This window comes from Protobothrops mucrosquamatus, unplaced genomic scaffold, assembly GCF_001527695.2.
Source record: "Protobothrops mucrosquamatus isolate PMUCROS unplaced genomic scaffold, P.Mucros_1.0 scaffold_48, whole genome shotgun sequence".
In the NCBI taxonomy this organism is placed as follows: domain Eukaryota; kingdom Metazoa; phylum Chordata; class Lepidosauria; order Squamata; family Viperidae; genus Protobothrops; species Protobothrops mucrosquamatus.
This window is the reverse complement of record NW_015386124.1, coordinates 108,120-132,775: the sequence shown is the minus strand read 5'-3', so window position 1 is coordinate 132,775 and position 24,656 is coordinate 108,120. Positions and strand designations below refer to the sequence as shown.

The window sequence follows — 24,656 nt, the reverse complement described above, 5'->3', positions numbered from 1 at the left end:
CCGGTTTAGTTCTCGACTTACGAGCGGTTTAGTCCTCGACTTATGACCGGTTGGGGTCGCGGCATTAAAAAGGTTGAGAACCACTGGCATAGAGTCTGTATATCAGGAAAGTTCAAAGACGTTGCCCCTTAGGAATCCAATTTAGATGGTTGTATTAAAGTCTCCATCCAGCCACCTCATTCTTTGTCGTCCCCTTCTTCTATTGCCCTCAATCTTTCCCAGCATTAGGCCCTTCTCCAGTGAGTCCTTCCTTCTCATTAGGTGGCCAAAGTATTTGAGTTTCAACTTCAGGATCTGGCCTTCTAAAGAGAAGATGGTAGAGGACAGGAAGACCTGGAAGAACGTTGTCCATGGGGTCGCGATGGGTCGGACACGACTTCGCAATTAACAACAAAAAATTAAAGTCTATGTTTTCTCCCTACACTTAATCTGGAATGCCTCTCTGAGAAGATTTCCTTAAAGGGAAGCTACTGGTAGTGATCTTACAAATTATTGGCGATACCCTGGGCCTGTTCCAGGTTCACCTTATTTACAGGGTTAATATGATTGTGTAATGAAGAAACAGCTAAGATTTAACAAGAAACATCAGCACAAGTCATGGAAATGCACAAGTAGGTTGGAATATCAATACAGAGACAAACGACAATTACAAAAGTTCTTAAAATTCCCCGACAATTACAAAAGTCCTTAAAATTCAATGTGTAAAGAAGGAGAATGACACATTCCATTTTGCGAGGGCTCCATTTATTGTTAATCAAAGAAAGTCTGTGAAATAATGTAATCAGTTGTTGTATATGCACATAAAAATGCAGCCACAGTGAGTTAAATTCCTAATGACAGTTATCTTTTCTCCTTTGCAAATACATCCTCCTTGGGTGCCATTCAGTTTTAGAATAATGTCTCTTATTCTTTCTTAGATTAAGGCACTTTTTTACTCAATTTTTCATTTATACTTTCAATTTCTCCCCCCCCACACACGAAGTTGTTACCGGGGGAAACTAGTGCTTCATGAAATCATGAAGCAATCTTGCAGAAGGAGATGTAGCGGTTAGGGCTTTACATTTTAAACTTGTCATCCCCCCCCCCTCTTAAAAGAGATGTTTCTTTATCCTTTTAATGAATAATAAAGACAGCGAACATTAATCACAAGAATTATTTAGTCACAAATGCAGGAACATTTTCCAAGGTGTACCTGTGGCCCATTATCAATTCCTTGGGTTCCTTCAGGATTGATTGTTTAGCTGTTAGGAATGCTAGACTAATTGGCATTCAGAAGCCAGGCTTTCCAGCCAAATTCAGTCTGTGGCCAATCAAAATGGATGTTTCTATTTTAACTGGCTGTTTCAGCTGCTTACATGATGCATATTTCCTTTCCTGTATCTCCTGTATGTTATCCCCCAAAGATTACTCCCACAGTCATGGAAAGAAAATAAAAAGTAGGATGCAAACATTCTCACCCTCTGTGGGCAATCAGGCTATGAGAGAGTGGCAAGACCAGTCTCCCAAGGTGGGTAGGCAGGTCAGTCTTATTCCTGACATAACATGTGTTCATTCTAGTTCAGTGATGGTGAACCTTTTAGAGACCGAGTGCCCAAAACCTGGCCCCACCCCATTCCACCCCCTGCCCCATCCCCATTTCACCCCCCAATCCCCCGCCTCGCCTGCCCTCAGGGTCACTCACCGCCTCCAGGGCGTGCCACAGATCACCCAGGCAGCCCAGCAGCGCCATGGCGGCCACGCCCTCTGCCTGCGCCCCACTGCATCAACTGTGCGGGATGGGGCATGAGAGCAGAGTCTTGTCTCTGCTGCCTGGCTGCCATGTCCTTGGCTGCGCTGCTCCACGTGGGCCATGCTCAGGGGCGACTCTCCTTCATGGGGGCTGCTGGAGAGGAGGGGATCATGGGGGGAGGCGAGGCTGGGACAATGGCACGTGTGCCCATAGAGAGGGCTCCGAGTGCTGCCTCTGGCACCCATGCCATAGGTTCGCCACCACTGTTCTAGTTCATCCACTTGCACATCTCTTTTATCCCACTTCTGCATTAATTTCAGTTTCTTTTAACCCTCATACATTTTGCATTGAAATACGCATTTTTTTCAAACAGCTTGTATTTCTCATGGTAATGTACAATTAAGTACGTTATCTAAAATACACTCCTTAAATCCATGCTGAGGCATTTTTGCTGAATTACCCTAGTCAGAGAACTATAAAATCCAAAGGAGAGTTCTTTTGTGGTGTGTGCATTAGAACTTTTTCTTCCCACAAAAACTAAATAATTGTTTCTTTTGGCCAGCCATTTTTATTTTTTTTTTGCATATGAATTTAAGGAACTTGTAAAAGGACCCTAAATTCTTTTTGCAAATAACAGTTTAAAAGAAAGAATTTCCTTTCGCGTTTCCTTTGTCCAGTTCAGTTATCGGAAGATTCAGAGAAAGCCTGTAGAATCAGCTACAAGGTTTAGCAGGAAGGAAAGGAATGACGGCCTATGCATTATGTCATCATTGTGACATCATTACACAACTGAGACAGCTAAACAGGTCTGTGACAGATGTCAGAACCCAAGTATATATAACTGCATCAATTGTGAGATGATGTCATGATCCATGTGTCAAATTTTGATCTCTTGGTGACTTGTTCTGGAATCCTAAGGGACCAGGTAGAATTATTCCTTGGCTGAAATAAACCATAATAGCCCAGACAAGGATCTAATAAACTTGACATCAATTTGAAATTCTGCATCTTTTCATATTTTTCTGGTACTAGCTTCTGAATCACAGACATAAACAGCATTAGAAAAGTATTTTTATGCTTTGCATTAAATGATACAGAGAGCCAGTATTGTGTAGTAGTCAAAATGTTAGACTAGAAGCAAGGAGACCCAGGATCCGGTTCCCCCAACCATGCAAACCTACTGGTGACTTTGGTCCTGTTACTCACAGCATAACCCACCTCACAATTGTTGTGGTTGTGATTGGAATAAAATAGAGGAGATGGCATCATGTACGCTCGTGAATGAAAAGGAGAGTATAAATTAATCATGAATGAAGGCAAATATAAATAAATCATTATAAATCTAATCGGTCCTCATGGCAAAGAGAGATAAATCCAGATCAATCTTCCATATAGCCATTTTTTTCCAAACAGCAGTATCAGTTGAATTTCCTCAAACATTTGTAAGCCCACTTTTGTGCCTGTAGAGTACTGGGGGCCTTTCAGATGCCACTAAATACTGGGAAATACTGGGGGCCTTTCAGATGCCACTAAATTAGAACTCATCATTCACCCTAGATAATGCTGACTAAGGTTGCTAAAAATTGTGGCTCAGCAATTTCTGGTTGGGAAGAGAAATTTGGAATTTGATGCCACTATCAATGTCTCCTACAATGTGTCCAGTACTCAGATCTAAAGCAGGCATGGTGTTTTGGATCTTGAGTGGGCATAAAGGAGAGAAGCAACCTAAAACTAAGGAAAAATTTCCTGACAGTTAGAACAATTAACCAGTGGAACAACCTGCCTCCAGAAGCAGTGAATGCTCCAACACTGGAAGTTTTTAAGAAGACACTGGACAGCCATTTGTCTGAAATGGTATAGGGTTTCCTGCCTAAGCAGGGGGTTGGACTAGATGACCTCCAAAGTCCCTTCCATCGTCGTCGTCATCATCATCATCATCATCATCATCATCATCATCATCATCATCACCACCACCACCACCACCACCATCCCTGTTAGAGCCATATCTTTTCTTTTCCTTTTTTTTTTTGCCCAGTATCTACAAAGATTTAAGAAAATAACAGCTTGAGTTCAGCAAGCATTAAGGAAGGAGTGACAGGGCAGATGCACCCTGTCACCATCTCTGTAATGCTTCTTGGTTTCAAATGCAGATTTTCCTAAGAACATGCAGCTATGCACATCCAAGAGAAAGTATGAATTCTTCAAAAGAAAAAAAAAAGTGCCTATAGGCATATTGAAGCTGGCCATGCCAGATCCATGGTATTTTTGCCAGCTTCAGATCTTGCTAGCAACTAAATACTGTACATCTCTGATATCTTCCCATAATGACTTAGTCGGTATTCAGATTCCTAATGTAGGAACATGCAGTCATACCTCACTACTCGACTGCTTTAAAATGCATTGAATTTGGTACTCAGCTGCATTTTGATGTGAAAATTTTGTCCCGGTAATCATTGTTTGTTTGGTATTCGACCTGCAGGCTAGAACTTGTTGGTGTCGGCTACCTTGTGACTCGCTACCCTTTCTGGCCAAAACAAAGGGTCCTGTGTTAAGTCACATGGTTTGTTTGGTCCTCATCGTTTTTAATACTCATTGTGCCTCCCAGACCCAATTAAGCCACTGTATATGGGGACAGGTATTTGCTGCTGCCTTTTCTTTCTTGAGCAGATGCCCTAATAATATTATGAAATTTGGCTAACTTGGTTCGAATCATTATTCAAATCATTTTGTTTCCAATTTCATTGGGGGTTGTTTGCTTATTTTACAGAAAGGGTAATCCTTCTTCCTGTCCAAAGTGTGACATTGCATTGATTTCTCTATCCTTTGGCACTATTTCTTTACTGTGGACTTTCTTTCTATTCAAGTAAACTTACCATTTCCATAAAATGTATTCAAGTATTTTTTTATGTTTTACAGACTGATCAGTCAGCATCCTGTTGGGAGGGATAAAACTGAATAACATCTATTTTTTTTAAACAGAAAGCCATCATTAGCCATGTCTCACCTGACATCCTTTATCTGTTCAGAGTTCAAGCAGTTTGCCGAAATGACATGCGCAGTGATTTTAGCCAGACAATGCTCTTTCAAGGTAACACCATCCAAAATTCCTATACCCCTGTAACGTTCTCTCAGCCGACAAAAGCGTATAGGAAAAAAATAAGTTTGCAAGCAGCTATGGGATTTAGGGTCTGTGCTTACCTCCAACTGTGCTTACATCTACTCAAGGGAAGTAGAAACATAGCTTAAGGGAGAAAACTTTGCTTATTTAAGTTATAGTATTGTGAGCTCACAAGATACTGAATTTCCTTCCAAGCTTGGAGTCTTATTGCTAATGAAACAGAAGTGAGCAGTAATTATCATTGTTGGCTACCCATGTACACTGAGAGTTTGGAGTCAGTGTGCACTTGCAGCCATCACTTCCTGTGGTTCAGTGGCCTGAGTAAAGATGTATTTTTACATTAAATTATGTCTGTGCTTGAAGATCATCTCGGTAGGGAGGAATCCCTTGCTCTACTTCCCCTAAGCTGTATTTGCATCCTGTATGTGATCTTGCTTAACTACAACACTACCATTAAGTTAAATACCTTTAGCTATATTAGCCTTTTTATAGCTCAATGTCACTGAGGACTCACGATAGAGTAGATGCTACATGAATTCTAACAAGCCCAGTGTCAGATCCAGGAAGCAGCGAGCTTCTAATTTCCCAGGAGATTTATAGCAGGATATGTAACCATCTTGAAAAGGTGCTCCTGGAAGGCAAGGATTTTCTTAACGGTAGAAAGTTGAAAAGCAAAAATCACAGAAGATTCCATGTATACATTGTGTTCACAGAGGTTTTTGGATTTCATTCAGCAGCTCCCAAAAGAAGCAAGGTTCAAATTCCCACAGATAGAAAGAACTCTAAGTGATTTTGGGTTACTCATTATCTCTCAGGCCAATTCGCCTCGGCATGTTATTGTATGAATATACTGTAAGGGAAAGGTACCTCATAGAGAAAAGGTGGATGTAACAAATAAATAAATTCTGATTTTTTTTTCATATGTGACTGAGTGAAGCAGGCGGCAGAATTGAATGTTCCAACTGTTCTTTTATCGAGGACATGAATAGCTTGATGGATTTTTGTCACATCCCATGTCTATCTAAGTAGTGTAATTGGTTTGAAATAAATGGGCCTGTCATGCTGAAAAACAGGGAAATGTTAGCTTGAAAGAGGAAAGGAGGATTCCTTTGGTACAGAATTACATCAATTAATCCTTGTTCTTTATTTTGGATTTTCTATCATGTTAAAAATGCACCACAAGAGATTCTTCAGCCCCATTTTTAATGGGACTAGTAAATAATCTATGCACAGCATAGCTACTTTCATTGAGAATTAAAGTATTTAAATCAGGAAGGATAACGTTTTGATTTCATGGGTGTTTATGATACTGCTCACATTGAAGCTCCAAAGTCAGGATGATCAAGGTCAATTGCTCAATTTTAAGAAACAGTAGTTTGAAGACCAATCTGGGTCTCTAACAACATCTTCTAGTTACCTAATGCCTGTAATTTCTGTTGCTCCCCAATAGTCCATTGATTAATTTATTTAATTTTGTTTATGTAAAAAAGCACGGTTATAATATGTTTTTGTTTAAGGTTTTAGAATTTATAAATTGTGGCTTATAATTTTATTTTGTATATATGGAAACCTTTAGATGTAAGTGAACTGTCCATTATATGGTGAGCATCAAAGTGTAGCGTCTCCTATCCGGTTTTACAGCCTGCTTAGTTTAACAAGGAGCACGGTACCAAATTCATTAAGATTGCTTTCATGGCACTTATCTAAAATTGTCTCACTGTGTGTTTTGTATAGTTAATTGGCACTTGGATTTAAATAGCAAGGCGCCTGCTTATTTTTAAAGCCGATTTCCGCAATCTACGGCCTCTTGATCTGTTGGGACTGCAGCTTCCTAAATTCCAAATATATTTAGAGCTTGGGAAAGTCTACTCTGGAAATTATAGGCTGGTAGAGAAATAAAGGAGGTTAGAAATAACAGGAAGGTGTTTTGGTTGAGGATAAATATCCAGTTATATGGATTTATGCGTTTTAGAAATATAAGTATGGGAAAAGCAAACTTAAAAAAACCTTCACAGATCAGTTAAGAATCATTTATTTGTACTGCTACTATTGTTCTTCAGTATGAGTAGTTCTAATATTTAATAGTCTCAATGGGATTTTTAAAGCTCTGAAAGCATCAAGGACCCCACAGTTCAACCATGAGCTACAAATACAGTCTCTTCTCTTGATTTTAAAGTATTTCTTTGTTATAGATTCTAAATTAATGTTTGGCAAATACTTTATGGTTTTATAATCAAACCTTCTTTTCTCTTTCCCTCCCTCCCTCCCTCCCTCCAGATAACACAACTCGGATTTTTGAGGGGACCAGAATAGTAAAAACAGGAGTGGTAAGTGAGATGATTCACTAAAATGATTGTAAAGCATTTATAACATCTTCTCCAGCAGGTGGCAGCATAGCGTAACAAATATCTCATAAAATGTGGCCTGATTGAAATTGCAATTTCAAATTTTTTGATTGGGTGTTCTGAGCTATCTTTCCACACTGGTTGATTAGGATTAGGATTGCAAGATCACACGTCTTGAAATCATTGTACTCTGAGTATTAAATAGGGGAGACATGATAGCAGTGTTCCAGTATTTGAGGGACTGCCACAAAGAAGAGGGGGTCACGTTATTCTCCAAAGCACCAGAGGGCAGGACAAGAAACAATGGTTGGAAACTGATCAAAGAGAGAAGCAGCCTGGAATTAAGGAGAAACTCCTAACAGTGAGAATAATTAACCAGTGGGACAGCTTGCCTTCAGAAACCGTGAGCGCTCCATCACTGGAGTTTTTAAGAAGAGATTAGACAATCAATTGTCTGAAATGGTATAGGTTCTCCTGCTTGAGCAGTGGGCTAGACTAGAAGACCTCCAAGGTCCCTTCCACTTCTATTCTATTCTATTCTATTCTATTCTAATTCATTAATGTTTTATAAAAATAGTTTTTGTAAGCCAAAGTTTGCCCCGAAGAACATTGCACTATGTTCAGGTAACTCTCAGTGGACTATATTAGCAGGCAGACAATTTGGTGGCTAATTTTGTTCAGTTCTATTAAGAACCCAAAATTATGCTGAGCTTTTGTGACAGAAATGTTTGATCTGTCTTGTCCAGTCTCATGCCCTCCAGATATGTTGAGGATACAGTTCCCCATATCACTGCCTTTGCTAGCTGGGAATTGCACCCTAGCAATAAGAGATCATCGAGAAATTTCCTCATATTTCGCATTATATATTCAATTTATCTTCTATGTTTCAAGAGAGTAGGATTAAGCTTGATAGAAGACAATAACGCAATAACAGGAACCTCTGGAGAATGTGTATGCGTGTATATGTGTATGTGCATATTTATATCTCAGAGGTTATCACATTTAAGTCTAAAGCATGTCATTCCATATCATTCCAGTCTAAATTGCTCATCTGATTGATCCTTCTAGTTGCTATTTGGCTTTTATCGTGTTAGTTATGTATGACTATCCATTCTGTACCAATAGGTTGAGCAAATCTAGTCATTAACATACATCTTAATTTGTGTAAAGATTAACTTGAACATCTCTAGCAGTGATCTAGTTTTGATATTCCTACAAGGTCGTTACTTAGCTATCTATTTTGGAATATAATGGTGATGGCATGCTTTCAAGGTACTTACCGTGGATTACATAGCCTCATTTAATTACTGTTTTATAAACTCAATTAAGATGGGCAAAGTATTGTGAAAAAGTGGATCGTTTCTCATTAAGCCATGTTTATGCCATGATTAGGGACACTGGAATTCCTGTAAGATTAATTTAAATAACATTAAGGTTTATTATTATTTAAATTCATCCCAAACTGCCAATATTGATGCTGTAAATGTATGCAATTCACAGCCAAGTCCATATTTCATGCTGGCATAATGAATAGGTAACACTCTGCAAGGCGGTGTTGTAGGACACACTTCCCCTGTTTGGTACTATCCAAATGTACAGGTGGTCCTCGCTTATGACCACAATTGGGACCAGAAAATTTACCGTTAAATGAGGCATCATGTGACCGCACTCAATTTTATGACATTTCTGTCATGGTCATTAAGTGAATCAACGTGGTCGTTAAGCATGACTGTGACATGCAACCTTCCTTACCAGCTTCCTTATTGATTTTACTTTTGGAAGCTGACCGGGAAGGTCCAGTTGATGATCCCATGACTGCAGGACAATGCAACTGTTGTTAACTGCCAAGCACCAGGATCGTACTCACCTGAGCACAATGAAAGTGCAATGGTCGTAAGGGTGAAGACTGGTCATAAGTCACTTTTTTAAGAGCCATCATAACTTCAAATGATCGCTAAATGAATGGTCATAAGTTGAGAACTAACTGTAATGGGCCACAGTAGTCAGGGTTTCCAGCCAGTCTAGGCCCCATCTTAAACAATAGAGAATTTTCAGTCCGGAGTTCTGCTGCCCCAAAATATACAAATATTTCTTTGTGGTATATAAAGTTATAGCAGTATAGATTGTTGAGTGAAATAGATTCGGAGATCTGTTATAGTTCATGTTAATGATTTTGATGATAACAAAGTTAACTTTAATATTTTCCCTCCCCATTCTCTATTATTTCTTTAAAATCCTGTCTACGTGCCATTCTTTTGAAAAGTCAAGGTTTTTCAGTGAATTGCAGTATATTACATAAAAATAATAATGGAGAACATGCTGCCACAATCTTAATTTGATAGTATAACCCATTTCCTATTTTGGAGCTGCCTAAACTTCCTATAGATAATTTGACTCCTCTTTAATTGGGAGCTATGTACACACCAAAATACACACCAAAAGCTACGATACACCAAAATACTTCAGCGTTGTCAGTGAAGCTCCAAGGCAACATGAAGAAAACTCTTAAGCTATTAATATTATAAACTGCATACCTTTTAAGAAGGCATTATTACTGTATCTTAAAAATACTTGCTTGGGAAAAAGAGAAAAATTACAATTGATCCATCCCACACATACTTTATAAACATAGTTTACAAAATGGAACACAGATAATAATAACAGAAAATAATGCAACATTATGTAATTTAAAAGTTGTTCAGATTTGGCAAAAGATATTCATGTACAATCAATCTAAAATGGTGTTCTTAGGTCCCATATACCTAATTGTTTTCTATAAGGAAAATGTAAGCATGTTTTCCTTAAGTGATTGGATGCTAGCTGCATTGTTAATGTAGAAGAATGACAGACTCCCTTAAATACATTCTTTTGACTTATTTAGACTGCAATTCTGGCTTCATTTCCCTAGAGGTCAACCAGTGACTGTAAGCGGGTCTTCAATTTAAGTAAATATGCTTTGGATGGTGTTCTTAATCTTCTAGATTAAAGTAATTGTATCTGTAATTGGACAGCAGAAGGGCCTCTTTCAAACATAATAAGCAGTTTTATGTCTTCTTGTGTTGTTTGTCTTGTAAATTTTGTCTTTGCTGCCAGCTAGCTTTAACTATAACGGTTGAAATATACTTGTCTTATTTAAACAGAATAATGGGCAGAATGGAGTGGTTGGAAAGAAAAAGAGAACAAAAGGAAAAAAGAGCCGAGGTAGCATGTCAGGTACCTCTACTGATGCTCTTTCTGCTGTGTTTTCTTCTCTTGTTCCCCCTCGTGATTTCTTCAAGCCGACAGCTTCTCCAGCACCTTCAGCCGACATGGCTCCCATCAGTTCTGGTTCTTCTACTTGGACTTCCTCAGGCCTCCCCTTTTCTTTTGTCTCCATGGCAACGGGGATGGGGCCTTCCTCTAGTGGGAGCCAGGCTACAGTGGCTTCCGTGGTCACTAGCACCTTACTGGCCGGTCTAGGATTTAGTAGCAGTGGTATTTCTTCTTTCCCTAGTACGGTCTGGCCAACCCGGCTCCCGACCTCTGCCTCGACTAATAAACAGTCGGCCAGGCCAGTGGTGGCTACCACCGAGGCATTGTCTTCTCCAGCACCAGACAGCGATTCTACTCTCACAAAAGACAATGAAGGAGCTGAGGATGGAGAGAAAGATGAAAAAAGTGAAAGCGAGGATGGCGAAAGAGAGCATGAGGAAGAGAGAGAAAAGGATTCCGAGAAAAAAGAAAAAAGTGGTGTGACCGAAGCTGCTGAAACACAAGATAATAGTGAAGCTACAAACACCACTCTTTCTCCCAACAGAACTATGGAGGAGGGAGGAAATGAAACTATATCTGATCATGAGCAAAGCCAAAATATTGTACCAACAGGTAGGACTCCTGAAAGAGGAGAAGGAGTTACAGGAATAGACACTGAATTCAATAAAGTCAGTTCCACCCAAGTGCCGACACTATTCATAAATGAACAATATACTGGTGAGATTCCAAGAAGACCAGAAACAGCATCAACATCTTTACCAAAAGATAATAGATTTATTACCATTTATCCAGGTGAGTTGTTTTTGTGGAAGTGGGTTGGATTTTTTTCAATAATTAAAACACAATTAACAAAATTAACACCAATGTTTTTCAACTGTTACCAATTTGGGGGGATTCATATTTTAATTACACTAATTAGAAATATAGATAATCTGTACATATTTTGTAATAGAAGCTAATTTCCGTATTGTAGTCCAAACAGTTCATTTTTATTTCATATATCAATTGATCAAGATAAAGAGTAATAATAATAAAGGTTGCACATATTTATTTGCTGGTCAGAAATCTCTGATGCTTGGTATTCTTCTTCAGTTTCTCCTGATAAGTTATTTATGTAGCTTTCCTCATTTCCGGTTTGCACTTGAATGTATTGTGTCATGAATATGGTCTTATTTCTGTAGAATACAATTTTGTTTTCACAAAACAGCCTTCATTTTAGTAATTTCTCTTACTGCAAAATAATAGTCTTAGGCTTTTAGAAAAAAATAGATAGCATTGCCATTAAAAGAACAATAGTTAAAATTGAACAGTAGTACAGTTGTCCCAAAAAAATCAGACACAACTAAAGGAGTAAAGACCATCCTTTGAATAACAGAATTCAAATTTGTCAAGCGTGAAAGATCAGGGCCACACATGAAGTTCTGATTAAACTTATTTATTACTAGTCCTGCCTATGCACAGCTCAACTAATGGTTATTATTATCTTGGCATTAGATAAGGGTCAACAGAATTCAAGATGAGTTGAACGTAGTCCATTTGTGGCTACATAGAGACGCTAGGCCGATTCCTCTTTTGACTCCTCCCCAAGGTTCTGCCATTTTTGTCCTACAATTAGATGGACATGTAGACTTGTAAACTGTGAGTGTGTATTAAAGGGAATGTTGAAGTATAGCTAGATTAGACTAGACTAGACTAGACTAGACTAGACTAGACTGGTAAACTGTGAGTGTGTTTTAAAGGGAATGTTGAAGTATAGCTAGATTAGAATAAATGAAAAACTTATAATTAAAAGAGGGAAAACTTCCAAATAAATAGGAAGACTATTGGACTACCACATTGGAAGAGGCAGGCACATTCACAGATGATAGAATAAATGAGCACACATTCCAGTAGAGAGAAGTTCCCTGAGGATGGGCTCCAGCACAAGTCCAAAATCTCAGAAGACTAAACCTCTGGTCCCAGTGACTGATCCAGATTGGATCCTGCAGAATAAACGAGTTCTTAACATTCACTGCTTCAGACAGGAATTTAGTGCAGAGAGTGGTGAGGATGGCTGAAAAGATCATTGGTAGTTCCCTCCCTTCCACCCAGACATAGCACATAAGTGTCACAAGATTGTCTGGGACACTCATATCCTCTTCACGATCTGTTTTCTTTGTTACCTTCTGGAAGGAGACTTCGTGGTATCTGAAGCAGAACATCCAAATTCAGTCACAGTTTTGTTCCGTACAGTATGAACCTTGTGAGCTCTAAAGCTTTCTCCTTCCGTTATGTATTCAAGATGGACAGTGATTAATATTTATATGTTACTTATATGTAAGGGTGTAGGTCTATATACATGTTGTATATAGTATGTTTTAAATGTGTGTTATGTATGTGTACACTTTGAGAGCAAGCAACTAAATTTCATTTTTAATGTGTGCCATTGTGCCCACAGGAAAAAAATGACAATAAAGGTTATCTAATCTAATCTAATCATATCTAATCATCTAAACAAGGAACCGTGTTGGAAAGGGTCCAACACTTGAATTATTCTTCTTGGGTGATGAATTGTAAGAAATTTTGCTTTTCAAAATAGATTTTGAAGGACGTTCATGGATTTGAAGAAGGGCAAATCAAGGAGACCAGATGTTCTTCTAAAAACATTGGGTATGAAAATGACATAGGCACGTTGGCATCCAAGCACCTTCTTCTGAGTCTTACTCATAGACACACACATCCCTTTAACTCCAGATAAGGTCAAGTAATTTGATCGATCTGACTGGAATGCTTGGCTAATTATTAAAAGTCAAAGGTGGATATGGCTAGTAAATACATATTCCAGGAAAGAGTTTGCATAGTATTGATTGTGTAGAGCAGAGCATGCTGTAAAATGCCTATTGAATTCCTAGTAATAATTAAAGCCATACTTGAGGATTTATGAGTGAAATGACATCAAGTCAGAAAATATGAAAGAAGTATATGTGCACTCAAATTACAACCCATTCGTTGTCGCTCTGCAATGCAAGTTGGAATGAATGTAAGAAAAATTTGCCTCACTGCTAATGAACCTGCAGAGGGCGGAGCAGATTGTTTTGTAATGAATTAATTGCTGCCTCCCCCCCCCCTTCTTGTTAGACTTTCTGCTTATAGCTGGAAAAGTACAAGCTATTTGATGACGTTTTAGATCAGGTTTCTCCAAAATGGTCAATAGTGACCCTCTGGAGTTAGTTGGACTATCCAAGGGGTCAATGGTGTTATTATTATTATTGTTATTAGTTAAAATAGTAAGTGTTAAATTATTTTCATATAATAAATATTTGGTGGAGTAATGAATTATCTGAAATTTCATGAAGGAGTTGATGAGTTGAAAAGTTTTGGGGGTCTTGTTTTTGAATGGTTGAGAATGAGATTCATAAATTTTGAGTAGTCCTAGTGCTAAATAATGATTACATGTAAAGCACATTATAGTCACGGCTCCCAAAGACATTAGCATATTTAACCATCCTGAGTTTAAGATTATGTGCTCCCAAAAGAAAGGAGATGGGAGTGGGGGAAGTACACAGAAAAATGTAGTGTCCAAATTATCATCTTTCTATTGAGTTAATACAGTTTATTTTAAACAGTGCCTGACACACGCAGCCTGGTTGTCCTTATGAAAAACTATCACTGTCTTATCACCCTTATTTTTGTTTTATTTATTTATATCCCATCTTATTGTTTTGTTTTATTTATTTATATCCCATCTTTATTATGTTTATAAGTCATTCAAGGCGGCAAACAACATAATGCTGTTTCCTTCTCTTCTTTTCCCCACAACAATGTTTGATTGTGAGAGGGTGGCTGGACCAAAGCCATCCAACCGCTTCCATGCCTAAGGTGGAACTAGAATTTATAGTCTCCTGGTAATTGGCCCAAATCCACCCAACTGGCTTTCATGCCTAAGGCGGGACTAGAATTCACCGTCTCCTGGCTTCTACCTAGTGCCTTAAACACTGAACTAAATACGGTTTTCAGGGTTTTTTGAAGACTGCTAAATCTTTAAATTTGAGGATCTGCTGTGGCAAAAGTTATATTTCCTACCACCGTCAATCATCTAGAAAGAAATGGATTTCAGTATTTCCATCAGGTAGCAATGGATTTTCACATTGAATGTCTAGGGTCTAGTCTGCTCAGATGTCAGCATAGTATTTAAAATACCACAGTGCGGTATTTAAAATAAGCTGGAGTTTGTGCAAAAAAACTTTAGAAATAACCTCATTAGGATAATTAAGCATCTGTGCATGGAGGGGGTCCCCCTCTTCTTCCATATGTGGCAAGATTTATTAAGTTATCATTTCTTGTCATTCTTGAATATTTTTGCAGTGCAGCTTGTAGATGCCAGTTTGCCTGTAGGTAAACAAAAGAATCAGACCAGATTTTGCTGGCAGACTGTGTATACATAATATGACACTACAAAAGGAGAACACGGGATGCCAGTTGAAACAGGGAAAACATACTAAGGTGTACAGAGAAATGAGAGCCATACCGGTGACTAAATAAACAATAGCTTATTTTAGCTTATTTTACTACCTCCTTTCATATTACAGAATTGTCTGGTATATTGCAGTATAATACTACAGTAATAGAGTAGTGTTAACTTTAAAATATCCAGGATTCAATTAAATGGTTTCTGCTGTAGTGGAAACCGCTGGATCTTGATCTGTTTCTATTTCACTGTTTATTAATTAGGACACAATGTCATCTTTGAAGAGGGATCTCTGGGAAAAATGGATCTACTTGGCTTTGCTTTGGATCCTAGTAATCTCTCATTTCATGCCTTTTGCTGTCTTTATTCCCATTGAATTAAGCTTATTTACTGCCCTTGTTTTTGGGGTAACCAGATATGATTGAGGGAAGATTTTATTCGAGGAAATATTTTCATGATAGTTTTCTGCAGTGAACAAGTGCTCTCCTAAGAGCCATTATGGAATAAATAAATTCCATAATGTAGAATAAATTTATATTTGACTCTGTGAGTGGTTAGGTTAGCATGAGTAGCTAATCTCTTTTTGATCTTGGTTCATAATATTAGGGCAGTGGTTCTCAACCTGTGGGTCGGGACCCCATTTGGGATTGATCGACCATTTCATGGGGGTCGTCAAGCAAGGCTGTCCGCCATTTTTTTTGTCCGCCATTTTTTTTGTCCATTTTTTTCCCCCTTTTCCGGCAGGTGCCTTACCTCCCTTGGGCTGGGCCAGCTGGTGGTCGGCCTGCTCCGTCTCTGCCACTTGCCAGCTACGCCTCGGCCGGTGCAGGGGGCAGAACCACGCATGCGCGGCGCTCCCGGGCAGGGAAAGTCCTCGACTTACGACCGGTTGGGTAGTCCTCGACTTACGACCGGTTTAGTCCTTGACTTACGACCGGTTTAGTCCTCGATGTATGACCGGTTTAGTCCTCGACTTACGACCGGTTGGGGTCGCGGCATTAAAAAGGTTGAGAACCACTATATTAGGGGATCTTTAATGCAATAATTATCTTCATAGCGATTCAAAGTTGGTGAAAACTATTGAATCCAGTTTTCTTAGGTATCTAATTGCCATCGAAAAGTTTACTAATTTTACTTGGCTGACAAATAGTTGCCAGTGTTGGTGGTTAAGCTAGGTAGAATGTTCTTGAGGCATAAACTCTTTTTCTCTGTGTGTGTTTGTGTCTCTACACATACATACATACGTATGTTCATTCTCCTCTGTTCTCTTCCTGGGATGAATTCCAAGCCAGCAAAAGGCAAACTGAATTAATGTAGCAGTGACATATGCCAGCAAAAAGTGTTTGCATTCCTTAGCAAAACTCCAGTTTCCTCACCCTTTAAAAAAAAAATGGGCATTTTTACAAAAAAAAAAAAAAAAATACCATACAGGATGTTTTTGCTTCTAAACTGCCTTTATTTTAAAATTGAAAATTAAAAGAGCTAGGCTTTTATTACTGTGCAAAGTTGTTGGGATGCAGAGAAATAGAAATATGCAAGCTTTTCTATATATTTTACGCATTGTTTTTAACATTCTACAACAGGCTGCTTTTTTAAAAAAAATATATTTTTATTTTATCCAAATACAAATAATACAAACATAATACATACTGTATAAGTCTAAATAAAAAAACAGTATAAAAATACAAATACTACAGTGCACCCACCCCCTTGGAGACCATTTTTATTACCTATATTTCTTCTCATATAACAACTAACAATATACAATATACAATTGTGCCCTTATCCCCTCCAAAACAGGCTGCTTTTTTATAAGTTTGTCAGTGATGGACCCATATTGGGAGCAATTTCTCCAGGATTTTTTTTATATATACTTTGTTATAATATTTCTATGCATGCTAAAATATTTCAGATTTTAGAAAAGCAATTGTCACCCGTGTCCACCAATATAAATGTCTTGTTAAGTTTCTCTCTGCTTTTCTTTCAAGATACATGTTTATGGTGTGTGTGTGTATAGCCAGATAGAGATAGAAATATATACCTAGAAAGAGTTAAGCCTGGTTTCTCAATTGCAATGGACATATGGAATATTTGGGGGTGCTCTATCTGGAATGCTAGCAAGCAGCTTGGGCAACTGTTCCCCACTCTTCTCAATGATGAAGCTGTCACAGCTGAGACCTACAGGCCAAGGACTTCACATCCAGGTGTAAAGAGAAGCTCCCTCCATACATATATGCTCCACCATGTTTGCAAAAGAACATCACACATAAATTTGAGTGTAGCAATGCTTCCGCTTTTGCTGCTGATGCTGAAAAATGGGTAACATGCTTTCCTGATGTTTTGAATGATAAGACACATGGAAATGGCAGTAGAATGCCTCAAGAACAATGAAAACATCTGTTAACGGCCTCTGAAAACAGGGAGGCAGTGGGGTTTCCTCTCATCTAAAGAAACCCTCTCTTAATTTGACATTATACACAACCTACCATCTTCTCTTTTTAAAGGAAAGATGATGGAAAAAGTGGTTGAACTACCTGGGATGGAGGTTATTTTGTTCCTTTTTATTCAGCATTGAATAGAGGAAATGCAGGTTTTCTGGTCCTATTAGAGCTATCAGTGGCATTTGATATCATTGCCCCTGGTATCCCACTGAAGCATCTGTGAAGTATGGGTGATAGGCCATTGTAGTGGTTCCACTCCTTCTTGGCTGGGTGGTTCCAGTTTATAAGCCTAGGAAATGAGTGATCAGACTCATGGCCACTGTTATATGTGATGCCATAAGATTTGACTCTTTCCCCAATTTTTAACATTAATGTGAAACTACTGGGGCAAGTCATGAATGGGTTTCAAGAGGGGTGTCATCAGTATTAAAGATAATCAGTTATATATCTCCAATCTACGTCAGGCAACAAATGCAACAGAGGTCCTTACTTGATGTCCCAAGGCAGTAAGAGGACAATTGAAACAAAACTAGTTAAAATTGAATCCCAGCAACATGGAGTTGCTATTGTCAAGGAACCAGTTGGAGTCCTTTATACAGATTATTAGTAGAGAGTCATTCCCCCTGAAAGAGCATGTCTGAGATTTGTGGATTTCATGGATTTACAGACTCTACTAGACTGTCAGAGTATGAAGTCAGGAGAGCTTTTGCCTTACTGTGGCTGGTCTACCAGGTGTGGCCTGTTTAAGTTAGACTAGGAGACCCTAGTAAAAGTTACTCACATTATTACAGATTTGGACTATTGCACTGAACTCTACTCAAGGCTGCTTTGAGTGTGATCAAAGACATGGTGCTGGTGGGAGAAGACTGCTGAATATTCTTCAAATGGAATCTGTTCTTCATGTTCGTTGAACTCAGAAGAGTTCTTGTGATCACCTCTACTGAGGATGTGAAAGAAAGCCACAATCAGGTTTTTTTTTTCACAACTAGCCTCTTTCTTCTAGAACAATGTCTTGTCTTAAAGAGTGGTCTTTGTCCCTCTGACTTCTAAATGTCCCTCACAGTTCTCAATGCAACAAAAAATTGGGTTTTTCAGCAAACGTTTGTAGATTGAAATTTTTGGCATGAAGATTGTTTTACACTAGGTTTAATGAAGGGTTTTCCATTTATTGTTTTAAATTATTTGCTGATATTAATTACTTGGAATTAATGAAAGAGATCAGGATACAAATGTTTTGTGTAAATAAATAAGTAGCTTTTAGTTACAAACTGTTAATATAGGTCTTCGTTGCCACCTAATGTGAATCCAGGGACTTAGGTGACATACATACATACATACAAATAAACAAACAAACAAATAAATAAATGTCTTTAAAATGAGAGTACTCTAAACTTACAGTGTTTTGTTTCCATCACATGGAATATTTAAGGCTATTTTTTAAATGTAGAGATTTTATTCATTCTTAATCATTTAAACTCAGCTATTTAGCAGAAGGTAGAAAAATATTGAGTGGATCATAAATTTCCAACACTGTTCTCCTACTCATCCATATTTAAAACATATATTTCATTCTACTCAGTGAAATGAATGAATGTATTTATAACAGTAAGACATTTGAAACATTTCAGATGTCAAGCTTGAATGGCAATATTGCTACGTTTTTATATTTCAAAACCCATAAAAGATTTATCATATATTCATAAAATCATATTTTTTAAAACTTATCATAGCCTTAATCAAAATGGCTCTTTTTAATGATTGGATAAATTTCTGTAATGATGATGTAAACCACCCAGAGTCATTTAGGTGCGATGGGCAGTATAAAAATTTAATAATAATTCTATGACTAAGGAATATAAACTCACTCAAGTCTGATATCTTCTAGGTGTTTTAGAATGAATTTACATTGATCTCAAACAGTGCAGCTAACAAGAAGGGAATATACAGCAAAACATTTGGAGTGTATTGTAGTATCTATTTCTGGTCTACTCTTCCTTAAGGTGTCTTCATATTTTTACCTGCTGGGACATTTAAGAAAATTATCAGTAATTAAGTTTCAAGTTGTATTGCTTTGAACCAGATGTTGTCTTTACTTTGTGCAAATAAATAGAGTACATTACAAACACCAGTCTGTGGTACAGATGATAAATAGACCTTTGGGAATGACTAACGTAATTATAAAGTGAACAAACTGTGGACTAACTTGAATGATAGAAATAAAGCTAAAGATCATGGTAATTATATTTGGCAGACCCTTCACAATGGTTTGCCTACCATTATTCAAATCATGCCTCTATCCCCATAAAACATTACTTAATCATTTAATCTGCAGGGCTTTTTAAGACATCACATCCTCCATTATTAGGTATTGTCTGCTAATGGTTAATCTCTCCTTCATTTGTCTCTTCCATATTCTAATCATCCTCTCATCAAATCCGGTTCTCTGGCATTTTTGTATTGCTGTATTGGCTATCTTTTTAAACTTAGGGCATGTTTATAGCAGAATGTGTCTTACTAAATCAAGCCCTCAAGATCTTCTGACTTCAGAAACCATTTGTAATTTTTAACTGAATGTTATCTACTTTCATGTTTTTTTTGTAGTATTTGCTTATTCTGCCTAGGTTTTTTTTAAACTGATTTTAAGGTTGTGTTAGTTTTAAATATTGTCTACTCCGAGTAACAGTTACAAGATTTTTATTATTATAACATTTCCAGCAGATGACAATGTTGTTATCTGTTTCTACTCTTTCTGTATTTCCTTCCTTTCATAAATGGACAACTATGTTTCTCTAAGATTTGCTGCTGTTTGGAAACAAAATAGAAAATGTAAGTAGCCAAGGAATAGGATTGCACAACAGAATTAACTAGAGTTTCAAAAAAAGTTTCATATGTAGGTAAAGCTGTGTAAATTTAAGAGAGTGGCATGGGTATCTTGGTTTAAGGTAAAGTCCAACTGAGCCCATAGCTCATGATTTTATGTTGTATGCATTCCAATGGGTACGAAGAGGCATGTTTAGTATATGTGTTGCATTATACAGTAACAGTTGCTTTTAACATAAAATGTGCTCTTGTGCCTTATTGATTCTCCAGGTAAAATTAAACTTGATTTGGGGGTTCTGCATTTCAGACTGCAAAATTAATCTTCAAATTTACTTCACTGCCATACTAGCGAAGAGATGTAGAGGATCGCAAAAGTGATTGCTGTGGATATTGCTATCCTTCTGCTTGTTCCTCATGCTTTCCTCTCTTACTGTTTCTTTATTATGTTCTTCTTTTGAACCATCTAGTGGAGTGAAAAGAGGGTTTGTCCTAGAACTGAGGTTGGTTGATTAAATACCAGGTCATTTTATCAACTTGTTAGCAACTGTGGGCAGGAGGCTGCATTTTCGCATCAGGTGCCCCAGCTGAAATTATTATGCCCTGTCTTGTAAATTACATTCATGTTCTCCCCATGTTCCCTGTGTTATCAATTTCATAAGATAAAAATTGCAAGCCACCAAATGTCATATTAACATTCAATGCGATGCTTATCTATCAAGGTTATGTTAAACTGGAATGTAAGCTGATCTTAAGATATGCATAAATCAGTATATATAATATATAAAGTTTCTTATCTTTAAAAAGATGCCTTGTTGGCTGAAAACACCAAGATATTAAGCAGTACATTTGTTTTGGCAAAACCAATTGATTCAATGAGGCTGGAGGAGAAAGCCCATTGATAAAAACTATATACTTTTCTCCTAGTTCCTGCAGTTTTCTTGGCACTATTTCCAGTTGTGGCTTGTCCTTGCCTTCTTTCTAAAGCTGTAAGAGAAGGACTAACCAAGATCACCAACTGTAGTAAAAATGGTTGTAAAATCAGATCCGTTCATGTCTTGACTTGCTTTACAATTGCTTCGACTTAAACCAGAAACTCCAGTCCCAATTGTGGTTGTGAGTCAAAGACTCCCTGTATGTTTGTTTGTTTGTTTAAGTACAAAATGATGACTTCAGTACTTCTGCTAACAAATCTAAGATATTCCAATTGCACTGAAGGACAGTTTATGCAAAAGAGTGTTACATTTTTATCCATGCCAAGAACTGTGGGAATGAGTCATAGGCAGCAATGCCTTTCTGTCAGTGAAATGTTACAACCAGTGACTCAAATCCTTCCCACTTGCAAAATTTTGAAGAGCCCCTTTGGAGCAGGCCATCAAAAACCTCCAGTCCAGGCATATCTAGCAATTGTTGGAAATGTAGACAAAATCCAGGCACTTATTACCATCTTTGGTGGGCATGCCACAAAGCCAAAAGATTCTGGTCAAGAATACACATATGGTTAGAGAAAATGACAAAAAAAAACATGTAGATTTTAAGCCAGAATTATTTTTGTTAGGCATAATAGTAGGAAATTATGAGAAAGAGTGTATATATCTAATTTTACATTGGAAAAATGAAGATTTACCAACAGAGGAAGAGTTAATTAAAAAAAATTTAGATTGTGCAGAAATGGATAGATTGACACTGAAAATGAAAGAGAAAGAAGATTCAGTATATTTTAGAACATGGGATACTTGTTATCAATGGCTAGAAAAACGAGGTAGAGAGAAGGAAATTTAACATGTATTAGTAAGTTGGAACCCAGACAATATGTTGCTGATAAAATATTAAGCATTTATGATTATAAAAAAATTATATATATATATATATATAAAACTCCAGACCAGGGACAGTTTCCACAACCTGGAGGAGTTTTAAGAAGTAAAACATGCAGTTACACCTCATAATGTCTCTGCCTGTTTTTCAGTGAGGTTTGAAAAATTTGTGTTCACCATAAATTCCACTTTTTACAGAATATTCATCTGAACATTTTGCAACCTCTCTTTGATCTGTGGAACAAAGTAGATATTTCAAAAGCCATCTATCGTCTTTTTGCCTGTGTTGGTTTAAGGATGTATCCTCACCCAAAAGAAAATAAATCTGTGGGAATTCCTCACTGAATGGATTCCAGCCTTGCTGGGCTGCACTGCATAGCCAGTTCAGCTTCACTTCTGTGCAAGGAATAGAATGGCAATACGTTAGTGTTGTTTACCTTTAAAAATTACTTATCACAGTTTGTCCGTAATGACCTATTTTATTGTTGCTGTTTGCTTTATTGTACAGCAGACAAGAATATTTCCAGCATGACCAACAGACCCACTCGTGGCAAAATGGAATGGATCATTCCTCTCATTGTGGTCTCAGCCTTGACATTTGTGTGCCTAATCCTTCTTATTGCTGTGCTAGTTTACTGGAGGTGAGCCTTTCTAAATAATTTCAACTATATTATGGTAAATGTTTTTGTGACTTTATTCCCTCTGGGCGATTTCCTATTTTGTCATGAGGGAAAAAAAACCTTTGACAATCAGCTATTTATTTCCAGCTCAACAATTTTATGTCATGAAAATGATGCAGGAGAAAAGCATGTCCTTAATATGTAAAGGACTCCAATATCAAGAAATTCTGAGGAAGTCCTCCATTATCTGAGACCATGGGCCAGTGATTCCAGATCTTGCCTCTTGGATCTGTTAGGCTTCAGCTTCCATCACTGCTGAGTAACAGTCAGTGGGTTACAGGATCTGGGACTCAACAGTATGGAAGAAAAATTCATTTTAATGTTGCATCTAGTTGAGATTAGATGAATGGTCCAAGGTATCTGGGATCACTGTGTTGACTTTCATTTCATAAGATAATATTATCTACAATAATTGTTCTCAACCTGTGGTCCGTGGACCCCTGGGGGGCCACGAAGGCTTGAAGAAATGTTATGATTTAAATCTTGAGTTAAGTCTTGGTGGTCTGTGATCATTATCCATGACCACAAAAGCTATTTAAAGGAGGTCCATGGTGAAGAAAAGGATAAGAATCACTGATCTTCAGCAACAATCATAAGTGGTTTACTCCAGAATAAATCCCAGGTGAGATAGCTTTTTAGTTGTTTGCAATTGATCTTTGACTATATCACCGAACAATGTAAGAAGTATTGAATGTATTATTACATTGGTAACCATCAGTTAAAAAAAATAAAATATGAGCATTTTAAAATATATACACAACTATCATCCCCTTAGTGAGCTTCCATGAAGAGAAATAGCAGGACAGTCCTCCATGGCCATAAAAACACAAATGCATCATCACACACACATACACATGCCACACACCTCTTACTCAGATACCATGGATTTTTATTAAGTTGACTAAAACTAAATGTGATGATTTTAAGACTGGAAAAGGTGGGAGAAGATATTTAGAACAAAGCAAGAAATAAACAATATAGGTAATGTTAAGGAAAATGTTGATTGGGGTTAAGGTTTCTGCTTCCTTTCTGATCTGATTGCATCATTTCTCACACATACCTGTCACAGTCCATAAGATCAAATCTAGTGGTTAAGGCACCAGTCTAGAAATCACAAGACAGTGAGTTCTAGTTCCGTCTTAGGCATCAAATCCAACTATGTGATTTTGGGCCATTCTCTCTCAGCCAAACTAACACCACATGGTTACTCTTGTGGGAAAAAGAGGAGGATAAGAAAGGAGAAATAGGTATGTTCACTGCCCTGAGTTATTTTTAAAAATAACAAAGGCAGGATAAAACATAATTTAAAAATGGCTGCATCCAAATGCCGAGTCATACTCAGAAATACAAGAACAAGCTTCTATGGGCCTCTTTTTTTGTATCTTCTTCTCTCCTCTGATTCAGCCATTTCCTTTAGCTGCAGTTTGCCATGATACCCAAACATCCAACCAATGTTATATCTTGACTAATATCTACTGAAGTTAGTTTTAGTCTAAAATTAGAAGCAGAAGCTTCTGATCTCATGGTGTCTCCGGTGAAGACGAGTGTATGAGCTTAAACCCTGCAGCACTTCTTGTAACCCTCACTCATGTCTGAATATCATGCCTGAATAGTCGTTGATATTTGGTATATGTGCATTAGCCCAGAGGATAAATGGCAGTCATCTCAAGGCACTCAGAGGTAAATGGTAAGTGTACAAGAATCTATTCTAACAAAGATCACTCTGCTTCATGTTGACGTTTGTATTTTTGATTACATCAGGCTGTGATTTACATCATGGGCCTGGTTTTTCTTTGGTTTCCTTTTTTTTTTTTCAATATAAAATTTTTATTGTTTTCCAAAAAAGAAAAAAACATCACAAGTATTACACAATATTATAATATATCCCTCCCCCCCCGGACTTCCCAAACCAAATCCCAGGCTAATATTCAAATATAGGTAAACAAATATTAATATCTCTAACTCCACAAACTCTATTTATAAACAATCCATCTCCTCCACATTAATAAA

The 24,656-nt window shown here is 37.5% G+C and overlaps 2 protein-coding genes across 2 annotated transcripts in view; both read left to right on the top strand.

Moving 5' to 3' along the window:
* LOC107283319 (receptor-type tyrosine-protein phosphatase gamma) overlaps positions 1-5,692 on the top strand; it is a 37,794-nt gene extending 32,102 nt beyond the window's left edge. Inside the window, exons 4-5 of the mRNA XM_015811205.1 lie at positions 4,709-4,846; positions 5,561-5,692. Coding sequence (XP_015666691.1) covers positions 4,709-4,846; positions 5,561-5,692 — 270 coding nt within the window. The remainder of the gene's footprint in view (positions 1-4,708; positions 4,847-5,560) is intronic.
* A 4,691-nt stretch (positions 5,693-10,383) lies between these two features.
* The window catches only part of PTPRG (protein tyrosine phosphatase receptor type G), a 100,485-nt gene continuing 86,212 nt past the window's right edge, over positions 10,384-24,656 (top strand). Inside the window, exons 1-2 of the mRNA XM_015811219.1 lie at positions 10,384-11,236; positions 22,475-22,607. Of these exons, the coding sequence (XP_015666705.1) occupies positions 10,399-11,236; positions 22,475-22,607 (971 nt within the window). The 5' untranslated portion in view covers positions 10,384-10,398. The remainder of the gene's footprint in view (positions 11,237-22,474; positions 22,608-24,656) is intronic.